The 20884-nt window shown below is 45.2% G+C and overlaps 1 protein-coding gene across 1 annotated transcript in view; it reads left to right on the top strand.

The window, feature by feature from the left end:
• The window catches only part of LOC122809125, a 3089885-nt gene that overhangs the window by 2893881 nt on the left and 175120 nt on the right, over window positions 1-20884 (top strand). Inside the window, exon 19 of the mRNA XM_044080384.1 lies at window positions 9661-9747. Within this exon, the coding sequence (XP_043936319.1) occupies window positions 9661-9747 (87 nt within the window). The remainder of the gene's footprint in view (window positions 1-9660; window positions 9748-20884) is intronic.

Below are 20884 nucleotides of genomic sequence, written 5' to 3'. Positions count from 1 at the left end.
CAGCTCTGTCCCTCGTGTCCAGGGACTGAAGCTCTTCTGTCGGCGCCGAGGGGGAGGGTTTGAATTGATCTTCATCAGTTCCGAGCCTTCCTCTCTGTGCTTCTGCCAGGGTGAGCTCGGACCCTCCATCTATCTCGGAGCCGATGGCTCGGGCTCCGGCACCGTCCTTTGTCTCTTCGGAGCGGGGACGGTCTTCAGAACTGGAGAGGTCTGCTTTTGCGGTGATGAGGAGTGTGCTGTCATAATCTACAGCCCCTGCCAGTGGTACAAGCACTTTTCCCCCCAGGGCTCCCACTTCGATCTCAGTACCTACTCTCTCACAGCAAAGACCCACAGCCTCAGGAGCCACCGGCTGGTGGCCCCCACTCTTCCAGGGCCTCCCCAGAAGGTCCTTTCGAGGAGCCCCCTTGGAAGATAGTATGCAAGAGGAAGCATATTGACTCCCAGGATGAGACTCTGACATCGGGCACTGACCTCGATGAGTCAGAGGGGTCCTCTAAGTCGTCCTCTGATGATGTCTCCTTTGTGGACATTCTGGAGATCCTTGAACAGAGGTGCGACTGGCCCACTGTCAATCCTTCTGATGAGGAGTCTGTGTACCTGAAGGCTTTCGGGTCTCAACCCACTGCCTCTTGGGTGTCTCCACCTTTCGGCGGGCTAATGGATCTGGTTAGTCGGAAGGTGTGCGATACTCCCGATGCCGTGGAGACAGTCCCTAGAAGACAAAATAAGTTCCTCTCTGCCCCTCCTGGAAAAGAATTCTTGTCTAAGGGCGTTCCCGTAGATGCCATGGTGGTGGCAGCAGCCATGAAGAAGGAGTTGGCGGAAACTTCTTCCTCTGTTCATCCACCAGACAAGGAGTCTTGACAGATGGACAGATTTGGGAAGCGTGTATTTAGTTCAGCGGCTTTTACACTTCGATCTCTGAACTATCTTACCCTTTTCAAGAGGTTGCAGAGGTATCTCCTCAAGGAGTTAGGAGATTCCATACAGGGTGCTTGTCCTGAGGGAGTCCCTGATAGGATCTCTGCTCAGTTGTCCACCCTAAATTCGGTAGTTAACTCCTCCATGCGGCTTATCTCTCATGCGGCTGATGGAGCTAGTAGAGCAGTGGGTTCAGGAGTTGCCCTTAGGTGCCACTCCTGGATGCGCTTGTGTAACTTTGCGGAGTCTTTTAAGTCCACCTTCACCAACACCCCATTTGATGGTTCCTCCTTGTTTGGTTCCAAGGTGAAAGAAACACTCACTCGGTGTGAACAGGAAGGAAAGACTCTCTCTGCCGTGGGAGTCCGTTTTACCGCCCCCTCTCAACCATATCCCAAAGGTCAAAAGGGGAGGTAAGATGTGGTTTAAAAAGTCCCAGAGGGTCTTTCCGGACACACAGAGTGAATCCTCCTTCAGAGGCAGAGGAGGAGGAAATGGTAGACGTCACCCTAGAGGCAGGGGTGTTCCGCAGTACCAGCAAGGCCGTGGTTCCTTTCGAGGGCGGCCTTATCAGCGCTCCTGATGTGGGGCCCGACTGCGTTTCTTTGGGGCAAGTCGGAGGTCACATTTCTTTGTATTCAGAAGCCTGGCTAAATATAACCCAAGACAAGTGGGAACAAAAAGTTGTTACCAGAGGCTATATCATACCCTTTTCCCTTCCACAGTTTGTTCCCAAGAAGATCTCAGATGTTCCACCCAATCACAGGGATCAGGCAACTGTGGAGATCAACAAGTTGCTCTCAAAAAGAGTCATCCAGCCCGTCACAGCAGACCAGACAGGATCCGGAACTTACTCTAGGTTCTTTTTAGTCCCAAAACGAACTGGAGACTGGAGGCCAATATTGGACCTCAGCAGATTAAACAAATCCATGAAAAAGGACAAGTTTCGTTTGGTCACACTGCATACTCTCTCTCGATACTCCCGCTGTTAGGGAAAGACTATTGTATGTGCTCTCTGGATCTCCAAGACGTCTACTACCATATAAAAATGGACAAGGTGTCAAGGAGGTATCTGCGCTTCCGGCTGGGAGCCAGCCATCATCAGTTTCGTGCTGTGCCCTTTGGTCTCACCAAAGCCCCCAAGGTGTTAACCAAATGCATGGCAGTAGTGACAGCTCACCTGAGACATCAGGGATTCCAGGTGTTTCTGTATTTGGACGACTGACTCCTGACTGCCCCCACCAGGCATCTACTTCTCCAAAACAGGGACGCCACCATCCAGCTTTGTGCTCAACTACGGATCACCATAAATTGGGAAAAATCTGCATTACTTCCCTCGCAATCTGTGAATTTTATAGGCGCAGAGGTAGACACAGTGGATATGACCATTTGTCTTCTCGCCGAAAGAGTACATAACCTCATCTCACAAGTTCAGCATCTTTTTCCACTTTGGAAGGTCAAAGCAAAATGGATTCTTCAACTTCTTGGAACGATGGCCTCAACCATTCTGTTAATACCTTTAGCCAGGTTGTACATGAGAATCCTTCAGTGGCTCCTGTTCTCCCAGTGGTAGTTCAATATCTACCACTGAATCACCCTATTCTGCTGATGGAATCATGCAAAAAGGACCTTCGTTGGTGGATAGCCCCCAACAACTTGTTCACGGGAGCTCCCTTTGTGCTTGCCCAACCCGTTGCCACTGTGACCACGGATGCCTCCCAGGTTGGGGTGGGGGTATTATCTTGGCAGGACTGTCCACAGCACATGGCAAGAACACGAGGCTCACCTGCATATCAACGTTCTGGAGATGAGTGGTGCTTCTGGCGTTGCAAGCACTTCAGGACCTTCCTCCAGGAACAACTGCGATAGAATCGGACAACATGTTGGTTGTGTGGTATATCAACAAACAGGGCAGTACCAGATCTTACCCACTCTGTCGAGAGGCCATGCAAGTTTGGGAATGGGTGATATCTTCCCAGTGCTTTCTGGTAGCAACACACATTCCGAGGACAACCAACGTGATAGCTGACAAGCTGAGCCGGGCAATCTTGCTGCCCCACGAGTGGTCTTTGAAACGGGAAATAGTGAAACAGATTTTCCAAAAATGGGGACAGCCTTCCTGCGACCTTTTTGCCAGTCCAGTCAATGCCAAGTGCAGCAGTTATTTTTCCCTAATTCCCCCTCTGGGGAAGCACCCAGAGAAGCTCTGGTCCATGATTGGCCCACGGGACTTCTCTATACCTTTCCTCCATTCCCTCTTATCCCCAAAGTGATACAGAAAGCCAACTGACTGGGAAGCAAGTTAATCCTCATTGCTCCTTACTGGCCTTGTCACGTCTGGTTCCCCTTCCTTGAGTCTCTTCTCCTGGACGATCCTTGGATCCTGGACCCAGTTCCAGATCTGTTGACCCATATGTCTGGTTTGCTACACCTCTCTCTCCACACCCTCAAATTGACAGCTTGGCTGCTCCAGTTCCATCTCTAGTCGGGCTTCATGATGTTTCGTCATCAGTGTCCCATATTCTTTTATCCTCGCATAAACCATCAACCAGAAGGCTGTATGACAGTAAATGGAAAAGGTTCTCTATTTGGGCACAGAAAATGAAAGTGGATCCTTACACCGCTCCCATTCATGTGATTTTGGAATTCCTTTCAGGGCTTTTTCAGCAGGGATCTGCCGCAGCCACCATCAAAGTATAATTGGCGGCTGTCTCACATTTTTATTTGGGATCTCCAAATGTCAACCTTATGTCTCATAAGTTATGCAAAACTTTCTTGAGAGGAGCCACTTTACTGAGACCACCATTACAGGAACCTGTGGCTTCTTGGGACTTAAATTTTGTGTTGTCCAAACTAACTTTCCCCTCCCTTTGAACCATCTCATTCAGCTTCCTTAAAGTATTTGTCTTGGAAGAATGTGTTCTTAGTAGCTATTACATCAGCCAGACGTGTTTCTGAGCTACATGCCCTGTCTATTAAGCCACCTTATTTAGTCTTTCATAAAGACAGGGTTTCTTTACGTACCAATCCTTCGTTTGTTCCCAAAGTTTGTTCTTCTACCACATTGAACCAGTCCATTGAGCTTCCAGTTTTCTTTCCCAATCATAGCAATGCAGCTGAATATCGTTTCCACCAGTTGGATGTTCACAGACCGCTACGTTTTTATTTGAAATGGACCAAAGAATTTCGGAAGTCAGACCAGTTGTTCATTTCCTTTTCTGATTCCAGATTGGGCTTACCAGTTTCTAAGGTGTCATTGTCTAACTGGATTTAGAGTTGCATAGCTTTCATCTACAGTTCGGAGGGCAGACCTTTACCCCACAGGATCAAGGCTCACTCTAACAGGTCTCTGTCTACCTCTGCAGTCTTTCAAGCCAGGGTACCAAATGATCATATCTGTGCAGCAGCCACGTGGGCTACCCCTCACACCTTCATTACTCATTATAAGTTGGATTTGGCTTCTAGGGGTAGAGCATCCTTTGGCTCCATGGTGCTCAGGAGTATCTTCCAATGAGCCACCCAAGAATAAGGTGCTAGGGACGCTGCCCCATATGTAAAAATGAAGGTGAGATTAGACTACCTAACATAAAGAAGTTATGTACTCACCATAACTTTCCATGTTGGTAGTCCATCTCACCCTTCATTTTTACCAACCTGCCCTCCTGCCCCCATCTTGGAAGATCTGGAGGTAATACTGTAAATTTCTTGGTTGGCGACCCTTTAGTATTGGTTTGTTGATTTGGGATTTCTTTCTATTCCTAGTGAGCAGTAAACAAGATCTGGGGATTGCACTGGTGCACCATGGGATACCTACTTAGTCACGAGCCAACCAGAAGTCTTCGAGCTTGAAAATCGGTCGAGTCGGAGCCGAGGATTGGCTCCGAACCCATATGTAAAAATGAAGGGTGAGATGGACTACCAATGTGGAACGTGAGTACAAAACTTCTTTTTATCTTCCATGCTGACAGGGTTTCCCTCAGGACTAACTCATCATTTATGCCCATGGCGGTATCTTGTGTGGCTTTAAACCAATCCATTCATTTTCCAACCTTTTTCCCTAATCCTCAGAATAAAGAAGAAAGGATCCTACACTCCCTGGACATGCACAGGTAGCTTAGGTTCTATCTGGACAGGTCTAAACCTTTCAGAAAATCTGACCAGCTGCTAGTCAGCTTTGCTTCAGGGGCAGAGGGGGCAGGGCCATTTCAAAGTAAACCATTTCTAAATGGATAGCACACTGCATCCATTTCTGCTACAAACACCATGGGAAACTTACCCCACAGGGGATCAGAACACATTCCACTAGGGCTACATCAACCTCTACAACATTTCTCAGGGGAGTCACTACCAGGGACATCCTGGAAGCTGCAGCCTGGAGCTCTGTACACACCTTCACCAAGCATTACCACTTAACTGTCTTTTCTAAATCCAGAGCTGAATTTGCCACAACAGTCTTACAGGACCTACTAGACAGCCCTAATGCTTCTTGACTGCCTCCACCCTTCCTCAGCTTTGGGAATCAACCCAAGTGTGATGACTGCAACAGTGAAACACAAAGAACATAGTACAGTTGTGTACACTTACCATAAATGTAGATGTTCGAGTGTATTCAGTGTTGCAGTCCTGGTTATCCTCCCTCCAGCCCCCCTGACTTCTCTATACTTCTACCTATCCTTTTTGTTTGGCCATATCTTATAACATTGGTATTTACTTTTTACTGGGGGTGTTCCACACCATGTAATTGATTCCTATTTTGGGGGCTCCTGACATCTGGGGCAAGAAAAACTGATGTAATGGCGTCGGCTGCATGTTTTATACCCCTGACGTCATGGAAGAAGTGACAGCATCCGACGCAGAAATCCCAAGACACTGGTATTTGAGCCGACTGAGGGCTACCTGCAGGCAGATAACCCAAGTCTGATGGCTGCAACAGTGAATACACTTGAACATCTACATTTATGGTAAGTTGTACACAACTGTACTTTCTTTTGATCATTGCATGACAACAGTAGTCAGGAAGCTGATCACCAAGGAGATATCTTCCAGATCCAAAAAGGTTATTGTCCCATTGTATTCAATATTCATTGTACTCAACATTTAATTATGCCAGTTATTAAATGTTGTGGCCCCTTTGGGATGTACCTTACTAGACATATCAAACAACCAGAAGGAACCCAGAGGTTCCTACCTAAGATCATCACTGGCTCAAAAAATCCAAGCAACCAGAAAAGATTGTGGAAACACTGCTCCCCTTAATTCATTGTGTTATAGACTCCTCAGAGGTGAGGTATGCTTTGTCTTCTTGCCTTCCAAGCCATTGAGGATCAGTAGTCTTGAATCTTTTGTATCTTCACAAATGTAAATGTACTACAAACACCAGAACTAGGGATCTAAATTGTCACCAGCACATAACTAAAACAAGGTAGAGAGAGAGAGAGAGTGAGTTTCATTTTGCAGTTCCTTCTCTACCTCTGGAATAGACTCCCATTGCAAATTAAGTAGTGTGATGCATTATCTTAAAATGGGGAACTAGACAACTAGATGAGTATTCATAAATTCACCTCTAGCTTTACTAGTCTGAACCTCCTGAAGAGAAGAGGTTCAGTCTAAGAGTGGGTATTTGCAAGGCATGAATGGTGGCAAGAATCAGTTGCCTTTTATTTTTTATGATTCTAAGAAAGAATTTGACTGGAAATGTACTATAATACAATGTTTACAAAACAGCACATATTTGCACGTTGGGTTGCAGTAGAACAAGCCCATCCTGTACCACACCCTCCCATAAGTTTTTTTCTAATATATTAGATCACCCTTACTAATACACTGTCTTACTTTTATTGCATTACACAGAAAACATATTTACAAGTATTTATTCCCATAGAGGAGATCTGCCTTTGGCAAAAGGTTTCTTCTCCCTCAACTAGAGTATGAGTCATCTCTTAACAGCCTCTTCTTGCAAGAAGAACCTCACATAACACCAAATCATTGCCCACATTATCTACAGGTTCATAACCCTCTTCCCCTAGGAGGGATCATCACTATTTTAAGCTAGACAAAACTAAATGGCTGCATGTTCAGCAAAGTATTGCACTTCTCCTGGGTCCCATGATATTTAAACTCACAGGCATGGAAGCCTTCACATTTTTTGCCAGCAGATTTGACAATAAGACAGCCAACATACAGCCTCAGATCTGTTACCAGTCTCTTAACTCCTCCCTTACACAAAACTAAAACATACTGACCACTTATTTTTCAGTTTTGGGCCCCAGGGTGTGGGAGCATATCCCCAATCAAATAAAGGGCAATGTCTCCTATCCCACACTTAGGAAAGAACTTAAAGCCTTTTTCCTTAAGCAAGCTAAGTGTTAGTGCCTCCATAGAGCCATAGAGGTGGCACCATTTACGTTTCTCCAAACCCCGACCCCCGACTCTGTCTATTTCTACCTCACTGGCATTGCACATCTGCCTCAGTTTATATAAACACCTAATTTTAAAACTGCAGCCATACTTTCTGTAAGATAACACTTGTAAATAACAAAGTTTTTCCCTGTTATAGTTTGCAGAGCTTAGTATGTAGTTTACTACTTCTGCTGTCATGCAACATAATGTAATCGCTGTTGCATGCTCTTCTGTTTGAGTGCATAGGACTGCTTCTCTAGTGGTGTTCCTGCAGTGTACTACCTAGAATAAAACACCCAAGTTGAACCTGGAAATGGTCTGTGTAGCTCAATGTTCTAGCCTGGTTGACAAATTCATAAATAACTACATTTATATTAAACATCTGTCATGCATCCCATCTTCTTTAGGTTTTATAATTTTACAATTAGCACTACTCCTGAGTGCATTGTCTTTATGAGTAAGACATTAAACCAAGATGCAGTATACTTGAGTTGATAGCTCAAATGGATATAAAACATCTCATGAACTTGCCAACAAAAGTAGGGGAATTTTCATGGTACCATGGCCAAATTATGCCTATAGCCTTTGTATTTTTCAGTTTATTATTATCTAGCTTTCATCCTTATCACGTCTTTCATAAGCATCCACACTGGTATTTATACTAGTAAAACATGTTTATGTAAAATAAAAAAAATTGTATATCATAGTTTGTGTTGCTACAACAGCCTTCAGCATAAATTTTGAAAACAAACACTTTTCTTCTGTTAGAACACACGTTAAACATTATGTATGTTAGCAGTTCTAAATAAAATTGTAGTAGCTAGACTTAAGCCAGGGCATAGGCAAACATTAGCTTCTGACAACAGTAACACTTAGGGAAAAGAAAGAGCAAACAGTGCAGCTCGTGCCCGTTACTTACAAAAATTAAATGCCGTCTGCATCCATCCACAACCCCGTTATGCCATTTTTCTACATAGGATGGATCGGGTGTTACTTCAACATTGACAATCATCTAGAGTTCATACCACAAAGTCACTAGCCCTGCCACGGTTGTTCTTTCATACCACACACATGCACACTCGAACCAATGACATATTTAGTGTGTCCGATCCACCTATTGCATGTCTTTGGAATATGGGAGGAAACTGGAACACACAGAGAAAACCCACACAAACAAATTCCTTTGTTATATTTATGGCACTTTTGTAATGTTTCACCATACTAAAGTGTACAAATTATATTCATCTTTATACAGTATAAGATTTCTGCATACAGTCCGTATTAACCTACACTGGACATAAGCTAAACAGCTGCAACCATTATTATTATTATTATTATTATTATTATTATTATTATTAAATCAGTGAGTTGCAGGCCCAGATGTGCCACACATACTCACCCTGTCAATATGTACAGCTTGTATACAGGAAAACACCACAAATGCCTTACAGATTGCTGTTAATAGGGAGAATCTCTATTCTGATCTCAGGAAAAAATTAACTGCAGGTGTGTCTGAGATAATTAAATTGTTTCATAACACACATCTAACGTGTATACACTACAGTTCATCACCAGTTTTCCTTACTGCAGGGATCTCTCACTAAAGCAGGGGAATCCTTCTTGGAGGGTTGTGTTTGTGAAATAAGTCATTGTCCTCCTCTAAAATGCTGAGTGGTGTATGCATTACTCAGTGTTTCTAGGTAGAGGCAGCCTGTTAACTCTTAATGTTGCATGTGTTCAGTGTGAAGATGAAACTTGAGTTTCCCTTGCTTAGGCAACTAGTGAAGTGACTGGATAGATTAATTGTTTTGGTTTTCTGTAGGTATGTTTTAATGGCATTAGTAAAGAGAGACACTTGTTCCAAATGGAGCTTAAAAACACAAACTTTTGTTGATCATAAACAAATCCAGCAGATTAAACTAGCATCTTGGCTATATGCCTTCTGTTGGTTGAGAACAAGTAGAAGGCATATAGCCAAGGCACTGCTTCCGTTTGTTTTATTTGCGTATGATTAATAACAGTTTGTGTTTTTAAAGTGTGTTTAGCAAATTGTGGTCAATATAGTTTGCTCAGACTGGTAGAAAGAGTTTAAGAATGTTTTAATGGCATGTGCAGTACTGAGAGTTTGTATTAAAATTCTTAGTGTCATTTTCTGCCCCCCCCCAAATAATCCCAATTGATGAGGTTGAAAGGACATTAGAAACATTTCACATCTCTTCAAGATTTGTTTAACGTGGGAGACTTTGAAGTGTTCATGTGGACATGCACTCATAAAGCTTACTGGGATGTGTCATTTATACATTTCATGTATTTTTTCATATTTGGTTGTTTTGAAAGGAGCAAGATGTTGTGTGCCTGACTCCAGCAGTGACTGAGCATGTCGCCATATGCCAACCAAAGGAGGCAAATGAAACTGTCGTCCTGGTAAGTCATGTGTGTGCATGTATTAAGTATCAACTATCATTGAAGTGCATGAGTGTGTGTATTTATGTATCCACTATCATGTTTTTTTTAGGTTTGACTGAGTTATTGCATCAATTTGTATTTTCAGTGAGAAAATTTTGATACCTACAGCACCAGCCTAATGGAGTTCAGTTGTTATCTTGTTGCCTTTCTTAAGAGTTTAATGTACTGATGCATTGTATGCAGGATATGTTAGGATTATTACTAAATATGTTTATAAAACTGGCAAAGTAGCAAGAAGATCCACAGCCAGTTCTGAAGTACAAACCATATATTTGTGAACCAAAGGAACATTTCCACTTGTCTTCACAAGAAAATGCGTTTTGCTTCAAAAACAGTTGAGCTCTTTCATACCACAGCAACAAATGGTCTTTATCAAAACTGTTAAAAACTTTCTCAGCCTCACTTTAAAAACTAACAATCGTGATCAGCAGTAGCCAGTCAAAACCAGCAAGTAAAATTAGCATGCACAAAAATTTAAAGTACTAAAGCAATTAAGTGATACTATGTGTATGCTATTGTATATGTACGCACCCACCCATACCCATGCACGGTAAAGCACTGCTAACCTTGCATTCACTTGATGGGAGTCTCTTGAGTTCAGAACATTTGGTATGCGATTATTAGGATATGTGCATTTATTTACCATTTAAATTTGTTCATTTCTGAATATTGTAAAAGGAGCAGGATATTCCGTGCTTGTTTCCAGCAGTGACGGAACTCATGCATTACTCTTCTTGATCTTAAGCACTTAAGTGCACCAGGCCGATCAACAGTTGCTACTTTTAAGTTATTGCAGATGCATATTAATTACTACTCTAGTGCTTTTTATCTATTTTGACTTGTGACGTTGCTTTCTTTTGCCTTCAATCTTCCCAGAATAGGTGTCTTCTATAGTGAAGCCCGTCTTCACAAATATATGTTATAGTTTTATTGCCAGGCTTGCCGGTGGGCCACTTGGGATGATTTCTTTAAGTACTGACTGATTTAAACCTGCATTTCACAGAATTCTCAAGTATTTTCTCTGACACCACCACAGCTCAAAGAAATGCATTTTCTAGTGCACACTTGGCTAACAATCTTAGCTGTATGTTGTTACTGAGAAAAACATAGCTTTGACTTGTTGAATCTTTGTTGACACTATGATGTCTTTTCTCTTTAAAATCTTACTCAGATTTTCCTTAGCTTTCCTTGCAATTAACAAGTGTCTTTTAATTTCATGCAGTCAACATCTGTAGAGATCTTTAAGCCAAGGAAAATAAAATTAGTCGGTACCTCCACTTTTTCTCCCATCTACTTGCAAGTAATTCATATGGCACAGTGACATAATTTTAGTGATCCGTGTCATTATTGATTACGGATGGGTCTTGGTTCCGACCTCTGATCCAAGCTGGCAGAATGAACAATAGCTCCTGAACTCAAGCTTCTTCCCTCCCAGGAATCCCTGCTACCCATAATTCTCAGATCTCGTTTGCCACAAACGGCAAATAGATGTTTTCTCTGCAGCTCGAGCTCTTCGGTCAGTTAAGTAGCCCTTTTGGATATTTTTTTAAGTTTTCTCTCTCTTTTCTTTTCTTCTCAGTGTAGTTAGTTTAGTTTAGTCTAGTAGTAGGTTCCCTCCCCTCCTATAGCTGATCGTTGGTCCTTTAGTTTTTTTTCCCCACTCTTTTCCCTTCCTTAGTGACTTTTTCTCCCTTTCCTTGAGTAACTTTGTGTGTGTGTGTGTTGGGGGGTGTTGTATTTTTGTCTGTGATTATGTTTGACAAAACCCTCTGGTTTCAGGCATTGCTCCTCATGCAGTAAGAAGATAGCTCCTGCCGACATGCATGAGGAGTGCATCTATTGTCTAAGAGAGTCCCATTTTGAGGTTCAATGTTATATCTGTGCAGGATTCAACCCTAGGGCTCTCCTAGACCATAGAAACAAGCTTCTACAAAACAGGCTTGCTAAAAGGGGTCCCCTGGTGTCAAGCTCCTCCTCCAAATCCCCTTAGGATCCCAAGAGGAAGCCCTGTTCCTCTCAGGACTCCCCTGCCAAATGGCTGAGGTGTCCGGATCCGAGTCCAGCCTTGGGGGCATTGGCTCCAAGGTTTTTGGCTGTGACAGCCTCTGCTCACCCAGCCGGATCCGAATCCTCTAAGACCCTCTGTTCCGATTGGCACCGGAACCCCTCGGATCCGAAAAGCCCATCAGATTCATCCACTGGGTCCTTAGTGCACTCATATCCAGCCAGAGCATCAGATCTGACAGCTTCCTCAGAACCCATTGTTATAATCGATCCTCCATCCCCTTCCAGAGTTTCAGATCCAAAGCAGCCCAGCAGGTCATCCTCTAGGGACCGCAGACACTCAGCCCATTCAGGCCATTCTTCAGTTTCCCTCTGGTCTACCATGAGTTTGCTCCTGTCTGATATGGACCAGATGATGTGGAGCTTTCTCAAAGCCCAAAAGGAACTTGGCTTGTTTTCTTCCCCTAGCCACTTGCCGAGGGGCTCCTGACCCATATCAAAACTCTCGTGAGTTTGGCTACATAGGGTCAGAGCTTGCCTAAAGAGAGGCTGTCTGTGTCTGGTAGTGCCCCCACTCTCACACACACATCTCCCTGGCTGGTTCAGCCCCCCTTGCCCGTGGGGCTGGCGTTGCCTTTGCCATGGGAGATCCGCGGGGGCCACTGAGGGGGAAGATCCAGTCCAGAGTTTTCAGCCCATTCCTTTCCCTTGGGAACATCCACCTTGGATAGCTTGGGAATGATATCTGGGAACATCGGTACTGTACTTGGGGTCCCCCCTCCCGTCCCAGTCTGCCTTTACTGGTGGGCTTCTTCCAGTCCGTCTGCCTTATGGATGATAGAGAGGACCATCTCCAGTTGCTCAGCACCCTTTACCTCTGGTGTGGACCCACCCCAGCCTGGTTCAGTTTTGGGTGGCGAGTCTTCATCATAGGTTCAGGGTCAGCCCTCCCGGGATTTCCTTCAGAAGTGCATTACCCCCACGGGGGGTACCCTCCTTCTCCAAGTCCTCCCCAGAGTCCATGGTGGAGGAGCCTCCTCGGAAGAGGACATATAAGAGGAGGCACCTGGACTCCCCTCGAGAGTCCCTCACTGAGGACACTGATTTTGAGGAAGGGTACATGTACCCCAGACTACCATCTGAGGAGGTGTCCTTTGGAGACCAACTCAAGATCCTGAAAGAACGGGGGCAGTTGGTCTTCCCCCATCCCGTCCTCAGAGGAATCCGTGTTCTTGAAGGCATTTGGGGTGGGCCCATCTTCCTCCTGGGTGTCTCCCCCTGTGGGATAAGCTAGTCCAGCTCATTGCCATCAGGGCATGGAAGGAGCCGGACACAGTAGAATAGGTCCCCAAGAGAGCAGACAGATTTCTAAGTCCACTGAAAGACTGATGTTTTTGGAATAAGGGTGTCCCTGTAGATGCTATTGTGGTTGCCGCAGCCACCAAGAAAGAGGTCGTGGAACAGAGCTCTATGGTCCATTCCCTAATAGAGAATCGTGGGTGATTGATAGTTTTGGGAAGTGCGTGTATGCTTCAGTTACCTTCAGACTGAGGACTACAAATGATAAGGCAAATTTCACACAGCTACAAAGGGATTTGGTGTTGGAGCTTCAGAGTTGTTACATCCGGAGAGCCTTAAACTGGTTTCTCTGAAGCTTACCACTCACATCCCTTGCTAATGCCTCAATGAGGTTGAACTCAAATGCGGTTGAGGCCACCTCATGAGCAGCAGCCACAGGCATTGCTATTTGGCATCATGCCTGGCTTTGCCTCTGTGGGTTTGCGGACTTCAAGGTGTTCTTTACCAATGCCCGGTTTGATGGATCTACTTTATTTGTCCTTCGGTCAAAGAAATACTGACCCACAGTGAGCAGGAGGGAAAGACCTTGTCCGCAGTAAGGATCAAGTTTCCTGCTCCCCAACATTCCTTCTCTAAGATTCAGAGGAGTGGTAAGAAAACATGGTTCCACAGGGCAGAGTCTTCCTTCCAAGATGCTCCTCAGGAATCCTCCTCTTCTAGCCGGTGAAGGGAATTTGATGGCAGATGCCCAGGAGGCAGAAGAGGTTCGCAGAATCAGGGCTTCTGAGAACCCTTCTTGAAGAAGCCCCCTCAGTTCTGCTGAAGTGCTGCCTGATTGTACTACCCTGGAGGCAGTCAGGGGCTGTATCTCCTTGCACCCCCTGACTTGGAAAGCTGTTACCTCGGACCAGTTGGGTGATAGACATTGTGTCCAGGGGATACTTTATACCCTTCAATCACCCCCCCTCCAATCCAAAAGTCACTCCTGGACGTCCCACCCCACCAAAGGGAGTTGGCTCTCTCAGAGATTCAAGACCGCCTTCAAAAAAGAGCCATCCAGGAGGTCCCAACAAGAAAACAAGGATCCAGTAATTACTCTCACTTCTTTTGGGTCTATATTAGATCACTGAACGCTTAGGTAAGTGAACGGTGATTAATCGACCCCATGTAAGCGAAAGCTTACATAACCGAACTGTCAGAACAGCAATTTTTTTTCCAAGGGAAAATAAAACGCTGTTCCAACAAAAAAAAAGAAAGAAAGAAAGCACGTTATAACATGAGATTAAGTGGGGGACTTCACTCCCCCCACTTAAATATACCAACTCCGAGACCGCACTACAGTGCTGAAAATGGCAAAGTACCGAAGCAGCCAAGCAAATTCTTTCCCAGGGAAAGAATTCTCTTACATACTGCTTCGATATTTTGCAGTTTTGGTTTTGTCAGTTCAACCAAGATGCATTGGAAAACATGCGTTTTCAGTCTGCTGATAGAAACCCCTTCTTTTTAGTGCCCCAAAAAACAGGGGGCCTATGTCCCATTCTGGACCTCAGCAAGTTGAATTTATCGGCCAAGAAGTTGAAGTTCCGGATGGTCACTGTTCAGTCCATTCTTCCGCTTCTGCACAAGGACGATTGGATGTGCTCAGTAGATCTCAAGGATTTGTACTATCACATAAAAATCAACAGGCGCTCCAGGAGATTTCTGCAGTTCCGGCTGGGGGCCAATCATTATCAGTTCAGAGCCCTGCCCTTCGGTCTCACCTCAGCCCCCAGGTGTTCACCAAATGTATGGCAGTGGTAGCAGCCCATCTCTGGCTGCAGGGATTTCAGGTCTTCACTTACCTGGATGATTGGCTCCTCACTGCTTCCACAAAGCATCTTCTCACTCTAGCTACAGACTTCACTCTAGGCCTATTTCATGATCTGGACATTACTGTCAACCTTCCCAAGTCGCATCTTGCCCCATGTCAGAGGCTGGAATTCATAGGGGGAGTTCTGGACATGGTGTCTGAGACTGCAGCTCTTTCCCCATGCAGGGTAGACATGATTGAGGAGCAAGTCCTCCTCCTCCTGGATCAGGACATTGTACCTGCCCTCCTGATAGTTCAAGCTCTCTGTTCGACGGCAGCGGCTATTCAGCTGGTTCCCCTAACCAGATTCCATATGTGGGTGCTTCAGTGGATCCTTGCAGTACAGTGGTCGGCTCATCTTCACCCTATATCCATGGCAATCCGGATAGCTCGAGTCTGCCGGCGCCACTTAGCGTGGTGTCTCTGGTCCAAGGATCTTCTGCTTGGAAGACCTTTTTGTCTTCCACAGTCGTAAGCTATAGTGATCATGGACGACTCCCTGTTGGGGTGGGGGTGGGGTATTTTTAGGAAAGGACCGGCCAAGGCACATGGTCCCCCTCTGAGACCAAGGTGACATCACCGTCCTAGAGATGAGAGCTCTCTTCCTATCTTTGCAATGCTTCCAGGATTATCTCCCTCTTGGGACTGTAGCAATTCAGACAACATGGTGGTAGTCTGGTACATCAACAAGCAAGGGGGAGCATGGTCATATCTACTGCCCGGAAAGGCCATGAGAGTGTGGGAATGGGCAATGTCCTCCAGGCGCTTTCTTCTTGCAACGCATATCCCTGGTGATTCCAACATGCTGGCAGACAAGCTCAGAAGGTCTATCCTGAGTCCCCACGAGTGGTCCCTGAACCAGTCAGTGGTAAGCCAGATTTTTGACCTGTGGGGTCTTCTGTGCTGCAGTTTGTTTGCATCTCCTTTTTAATCACAAATGCAGCAAATACTTTGCCCTGATTCCCCCACCGGGGAAGTCATCAAGAGACACTCTGATTCATGATTGGCTGCCGGGACTTATCTATGCCTATCCTCCAGTGCCTCCCATTCCCAAAGTTTTGCAGAAAGCCCGTCACCTGAAAACTCTTCTCATCCTCATTGCCCCCTTCTCGCCTCCTCAAATGTGGTTCTCCCTCCTCTGGTCTTATCTGAAATATCCATTGTGGATATTAGATCCATCCCAGGATCTCATCCCCCTGGCCTTCATCCCTGAGGCTGACAGCATGGCATCCCTGAGACTGACAGCACGGTACCTCCAATTCCAGTGATTGTCAGTCAGGTTAACCTGCCTTCTCCGGTGAAAGACATCATGCTGGCATTTCAGAAACCTTCTGCTAAAAATGTATATTCCAGCAAATGGAAGAGGTTCTCTCTTTTGGCTCATCAGTGGGATATTGATCTTTTTCTGCTCCTGTTCCGGTCATTCTGTCATTCCTTTCCTCTCTGTTCCAGCAAAGAGTGAGCTTCTCAATAATTAAGCTTCAGTTGGTGGCTATTTCTAACTTTCACCTAAGTGATAGTCCTGTGTTTTCTTCTAGGCTCTGCAAGGCCTTTCTAAAGGGTGTGTTGTTACTCAGGGCCTCCTTTCAAAGATCCATCTCCTCCTTCGGTTCTTACTTTGGTGCTTCAGTCCCTGACACAACCTCCCTTTGAACCTGCCGCAATGTGTGATATTAAGTTTCCTTCTTGGAAGGTGGTATTTTTGATGGCTATTACTTCTGCCAAGTGGGTTTCTGAATTGCAGGCTCTTTGCATAAACCCTCCCTTTATGATTTTTCACAAGGATAGGGGTTCTCTCAGGACCAACCCTTCCTTCATTCCTAAAATAGCCTCAGAAAATAACCTTTATCTATTCAACATCCCGTCTTGTTTCCCAATTTTTCAAACAAAGGAGAGTACAGGCTACATTGCCTGGATGTACATGGGCATTTGTGATTCTATTTGAAGAGGACTGAAAATTTTTGAAACTCAGGTTAGCTTTTCGTACCCTTTTGTCAGGCCAGGAAAGGTAGGACCATTTCCAAAGTATCAATTTCTCATTGAATAACTTGTTTCATAGCTCACATTTACAAAAACAATCACAGGGATCTCTCCAGGCCTATTAAAGCTCATTCCACTAGGTTGGTGGCTACTTTTTCAGCATTCTGGTCTAAGACTTCCTTGGATGACGTTTGTGCTGCTGCCACTTGGTCAAATCCCCATACCTTTGTAACACATTACAAGTTGGATTTGGTATCTAAGGTTAGTTCTTCATTTGGTTCTTCTGTGCTCTGGCATGTCCTTACTTTAGACCTCCCAGGGTTATGGATAGCTGGCGACTCTTAACCTATCCATGATCAATAATGACACAGCATCAGATAAAGAGTTATGTACTTACCATAACTTGGAATCCTTGTTATCCGGTGTCATTATTCATCATGTTCCCACCCGCCATCCCACTCCTTCTGGTGACCAAGGGATTCTTGGAGTAATGGTATGCTTGGTTCTGTTGTTCGTTAGTGTGGACAGTTTCACTCTCCTGATGTTTATCTAGCAAACTCGATCTGAGTATTGTGGGTAGCAGGGGTTCCTGGGAGGGGAGCAGCTTGAGTTCAGGAGCTGTCGTTCACTCTGTCTGCTCGTATCTGAGGTCAGATCCAAGACCCATCCATGATGAGTAAAGACGCTGGATAGCACATATTCCAAGTTATGGTAAGTAGATAACTCCTTTTTAATGCTGAGAAGCATGTCAGTTTTCCACTTGTTTGATACACCTTCATCAATAGGCTCTTCAAGAAGTTCATCATGTTACCCTGCTGCAGTCATCACACTTGGGGTTATCCTGTTGTCAGGCGGTCCCGCAGTCGGCCTGAATTCCAAAGTCTTGGTCCGGCGTCGGTTGCTGTCGCTTCTTCCCTGACGTCAGTGCGCCGGGGGTATATAAGAGGCATCCAACTCCATTTTCTACAGTCTTTCTTGCCGCGCGGTGCCCGAAGCAGAAGCAGTTCGCAACTGCCGGTCGGCCGACACCTGAGATTTTCGAATCGAATTTCAGTCCGAAGTCTTCAAAGCTAAGTACCCCGTTGGGGAACCTTTCCTTACCTCAGTCCGATGTCAGAAAAAGTTAACAATTGCATTTCTTGTGGGAAGCAAATACCTCATAAGGACTTTCATTCTTATTGTATACCTTGCCTAGGCCCAGACCACGATGTCACTGGTTGTCGGTTTTGTGCTAGGTTCAATAAGGGAACTATAAAGTGACGCTTTGATTTCGCACGACACTACTTCGGTAGGAAATTTAATTACACTATGCCGTCGGAGCAACCGACTACCGACGTGCATAAAAAACGCAAAGATAAAGACAGGCAGCCTAGATCCAAGCCAGACTCCGAGGCCTTGGCTGGGCTGGTCGCCGGTTCTCCGGTTTTCAGTGAGGTGCCTACGCAGCCCCTGGCGACCGCAGAATTGGAACCCCAGACCGCTTCGGATTCTCAAGCAGAGAGTTCTAGGCCGACGCAGCCATTTTCTTTAGGCCCTGCCGACGACATGGCAGAAGGAGAGGCCGGTGCTGTGGAAACACCTTCGGTTTTAGAAGGTGTCTTCAGACCGACTACTCTCACCATAAAATCTTATGCTAAGCTTAAGACTCCTCTAAAACCAAAAAAGACTGCACATCAGTCTGCAGTTAAAGGCCCCATGCCTAAGAAACAGATGCTTAAAATGGCTGAAAATTTGATTTCTTTAATCATGGGTTCCCACCCCCCCCCCCCACCCCCGACAAAAGGCCTAGACAAGAGGAGGATTATGCCTCCTCTGATCAAGTGTCTATTTCCTCAGGCTCCTCTGAGGAACAGGATTACCCCTTTCCCCCTTATGAAGATTCTGATACTGAAGATTCCATTCCCTCAGCTTCTCCGCCTGAAGACTATTCCTTTGGGGAAACCTTACATACCATGAGGGAACATTTCCACTGGGAAGGCCAGGACTACTCCGACTCAAAGAAAAGGCTCAGAGAGTTTCTTTTACTCCCCCAGCACAGACCACTTGCTATCACTCCAGTTTTAGACATTGTGGATGATGTTTACTTAGAATCTAGTCTAAATCCAGATTCTCTGCCTCCTGCTCCAGCCAAACCAGATAGATATTATAGAGTGCCTGACTCACACAAATTCCTTTACAAAAGCCCTGTTGCTGACCCAGAGACAATCTCCCAGGGTCCCAAAAGGGCTAAGGCTTCTATGGCTAAAAATCCTGTACCCTCTGAAAGAGAATCCAGAGCACTAGATAGGTGGGGGAAGAAGGTTTACACCTCAGCTACTTTAGCTATGAGAGCAATAAATTGTCAATTCCACATGCTTAAATACCAGCAATTCCTAATGTCTCAAATAAAACAAAAGATGAGCACGCACCCTCAACAGTCTGAATTCAAGGAAATGCAGGCTCTGTTGCATGCAGCTGAACAGGTGGGCAAACATTCTTTACAATGTGGATTTGATTCCTTGGAAGCTTCCTGTAGAGCAGCTGTTACTGGGTCTGTTGTACATAGGCATGCTTGGTTAAAGGAACAAACTCTGCCTGATCATGTTAAAGCAAAGTTACTAGAATGCACCCTTACAACAGGATATCTTATTTGCGGTTAAAGCAGAAGAGGTTTTAAAGAAAATGGAGGATAAGGCAAAATCTATGCAGACGGTCAAAGATTTCTTACAAGTACAACCCCCACGCTTCAGCAGAAATTGGCCAACAAAAAATTGGTCCTTTCCAGCTTCTGACAGACCACAGAGGGGTAAATACAGGCGCCCAAGGGGCAGAGGACAAGCACAAATCCCTTACAAACCTCGCCAATGGGGCACTGCAACACAGAAGGGAGGAGAAGACAGGTCCCAAACTACTAGAAGGCAAACACAATGACTTAAGCCTCAAACTGCCGAGCAAAACTCTCTTGGTAGCTCCCGTGGGAAGAAAATTTGCATTTTTTTTTACAGACAACTGGCGCATCGTCACAAAGGACAAATGGGTCCTAGACATTATCTCATAAGGATACAGATTCCATTTCCACACCTTGCCAAGGATAAAAGGAATGCCAAACCTGCCACAAAATCAATGGGCAGCGGCACAAAAACAAATTACAGCTCTCATGGACATGAGAGCCATTCAGCTGGTACCTACACAGGAGCAAGGCCAAGGATTTTACTCAAGGCTCTTTCTAGTCCCCAGAATGACAATACTTGGGGACCCATTCTGGACCTTTCAATTCTAAACACCTTCTTGCAAGTACCCAAATTCAAGATGCTAACACTATAGCAGCTTCTTCCCATGTTGGGCAAGAAAGCTTGGCTAGTAACGTTGGACCTCAAGGAGGCATACCTGCATGTCCCTATCAGACAAAATTGCAGAAGATACCTCCGTTTCATTGCAGGTTCCACCCATTACCAATTCTCTGCACTGCCCTTTGGCTTATCTACTGCACCCAGGGTCTTCACAAAATGCTTGGCAAAGAGGAATTCAAATATACCCATACCTGGACGACTGCCTCATCCAAGCAGAAAGCAAGGACATTCTCTTACAACATCTGGCTTTTGTAAAACACCTTCTAAGTTGCCTAGGGTACACAGTAAACGAAAAGAAATCAAAACTAGTGCCCTCACAAAATATGACATTCCTGGGTGCCAGCTTGAATACAACGGCCCAGATGGCTTATCTGACGCCAAACAAACAACTACAACTAACTCAGTAGTTCAAAACAATGGCAACAAAGACCCAACTCCCTGCAAGAAAAATTCTGCAGGCCTTGGGCTTTATGGCATCTTGCATACTACTAATACCATTTGCAAAACTGCATATGAGGAAATTACAATGGTACCTAAAAAGCGTATGGACTCAACACAGCCACAGCTTGGAAACAATGATACCTCTCATTCCCTGCCTTCAACAGGAGTTTCTATGGTGGTCACAGGCATGTCA

The sequence above is a fragment of the Protopterus annectens genome, chromosome 8.part0 (genome assembly GCF_019279795.1).
Source record: "Protopterus annectens isolate FY-2018-M chromosome 8.part0, PAN1.0, whole genome shotgun sequence".
NCBI lineage: Eukaryota > Metazoa > Chordata > Ceratodontiformes > Protopteridae > Protopterus > Protopterus annectens.
The sequence above is the reverse complement of the archived record's forward strand: the minus strand, read 5'-3'. Positions and strand labels throughout refer to the sequence as shown.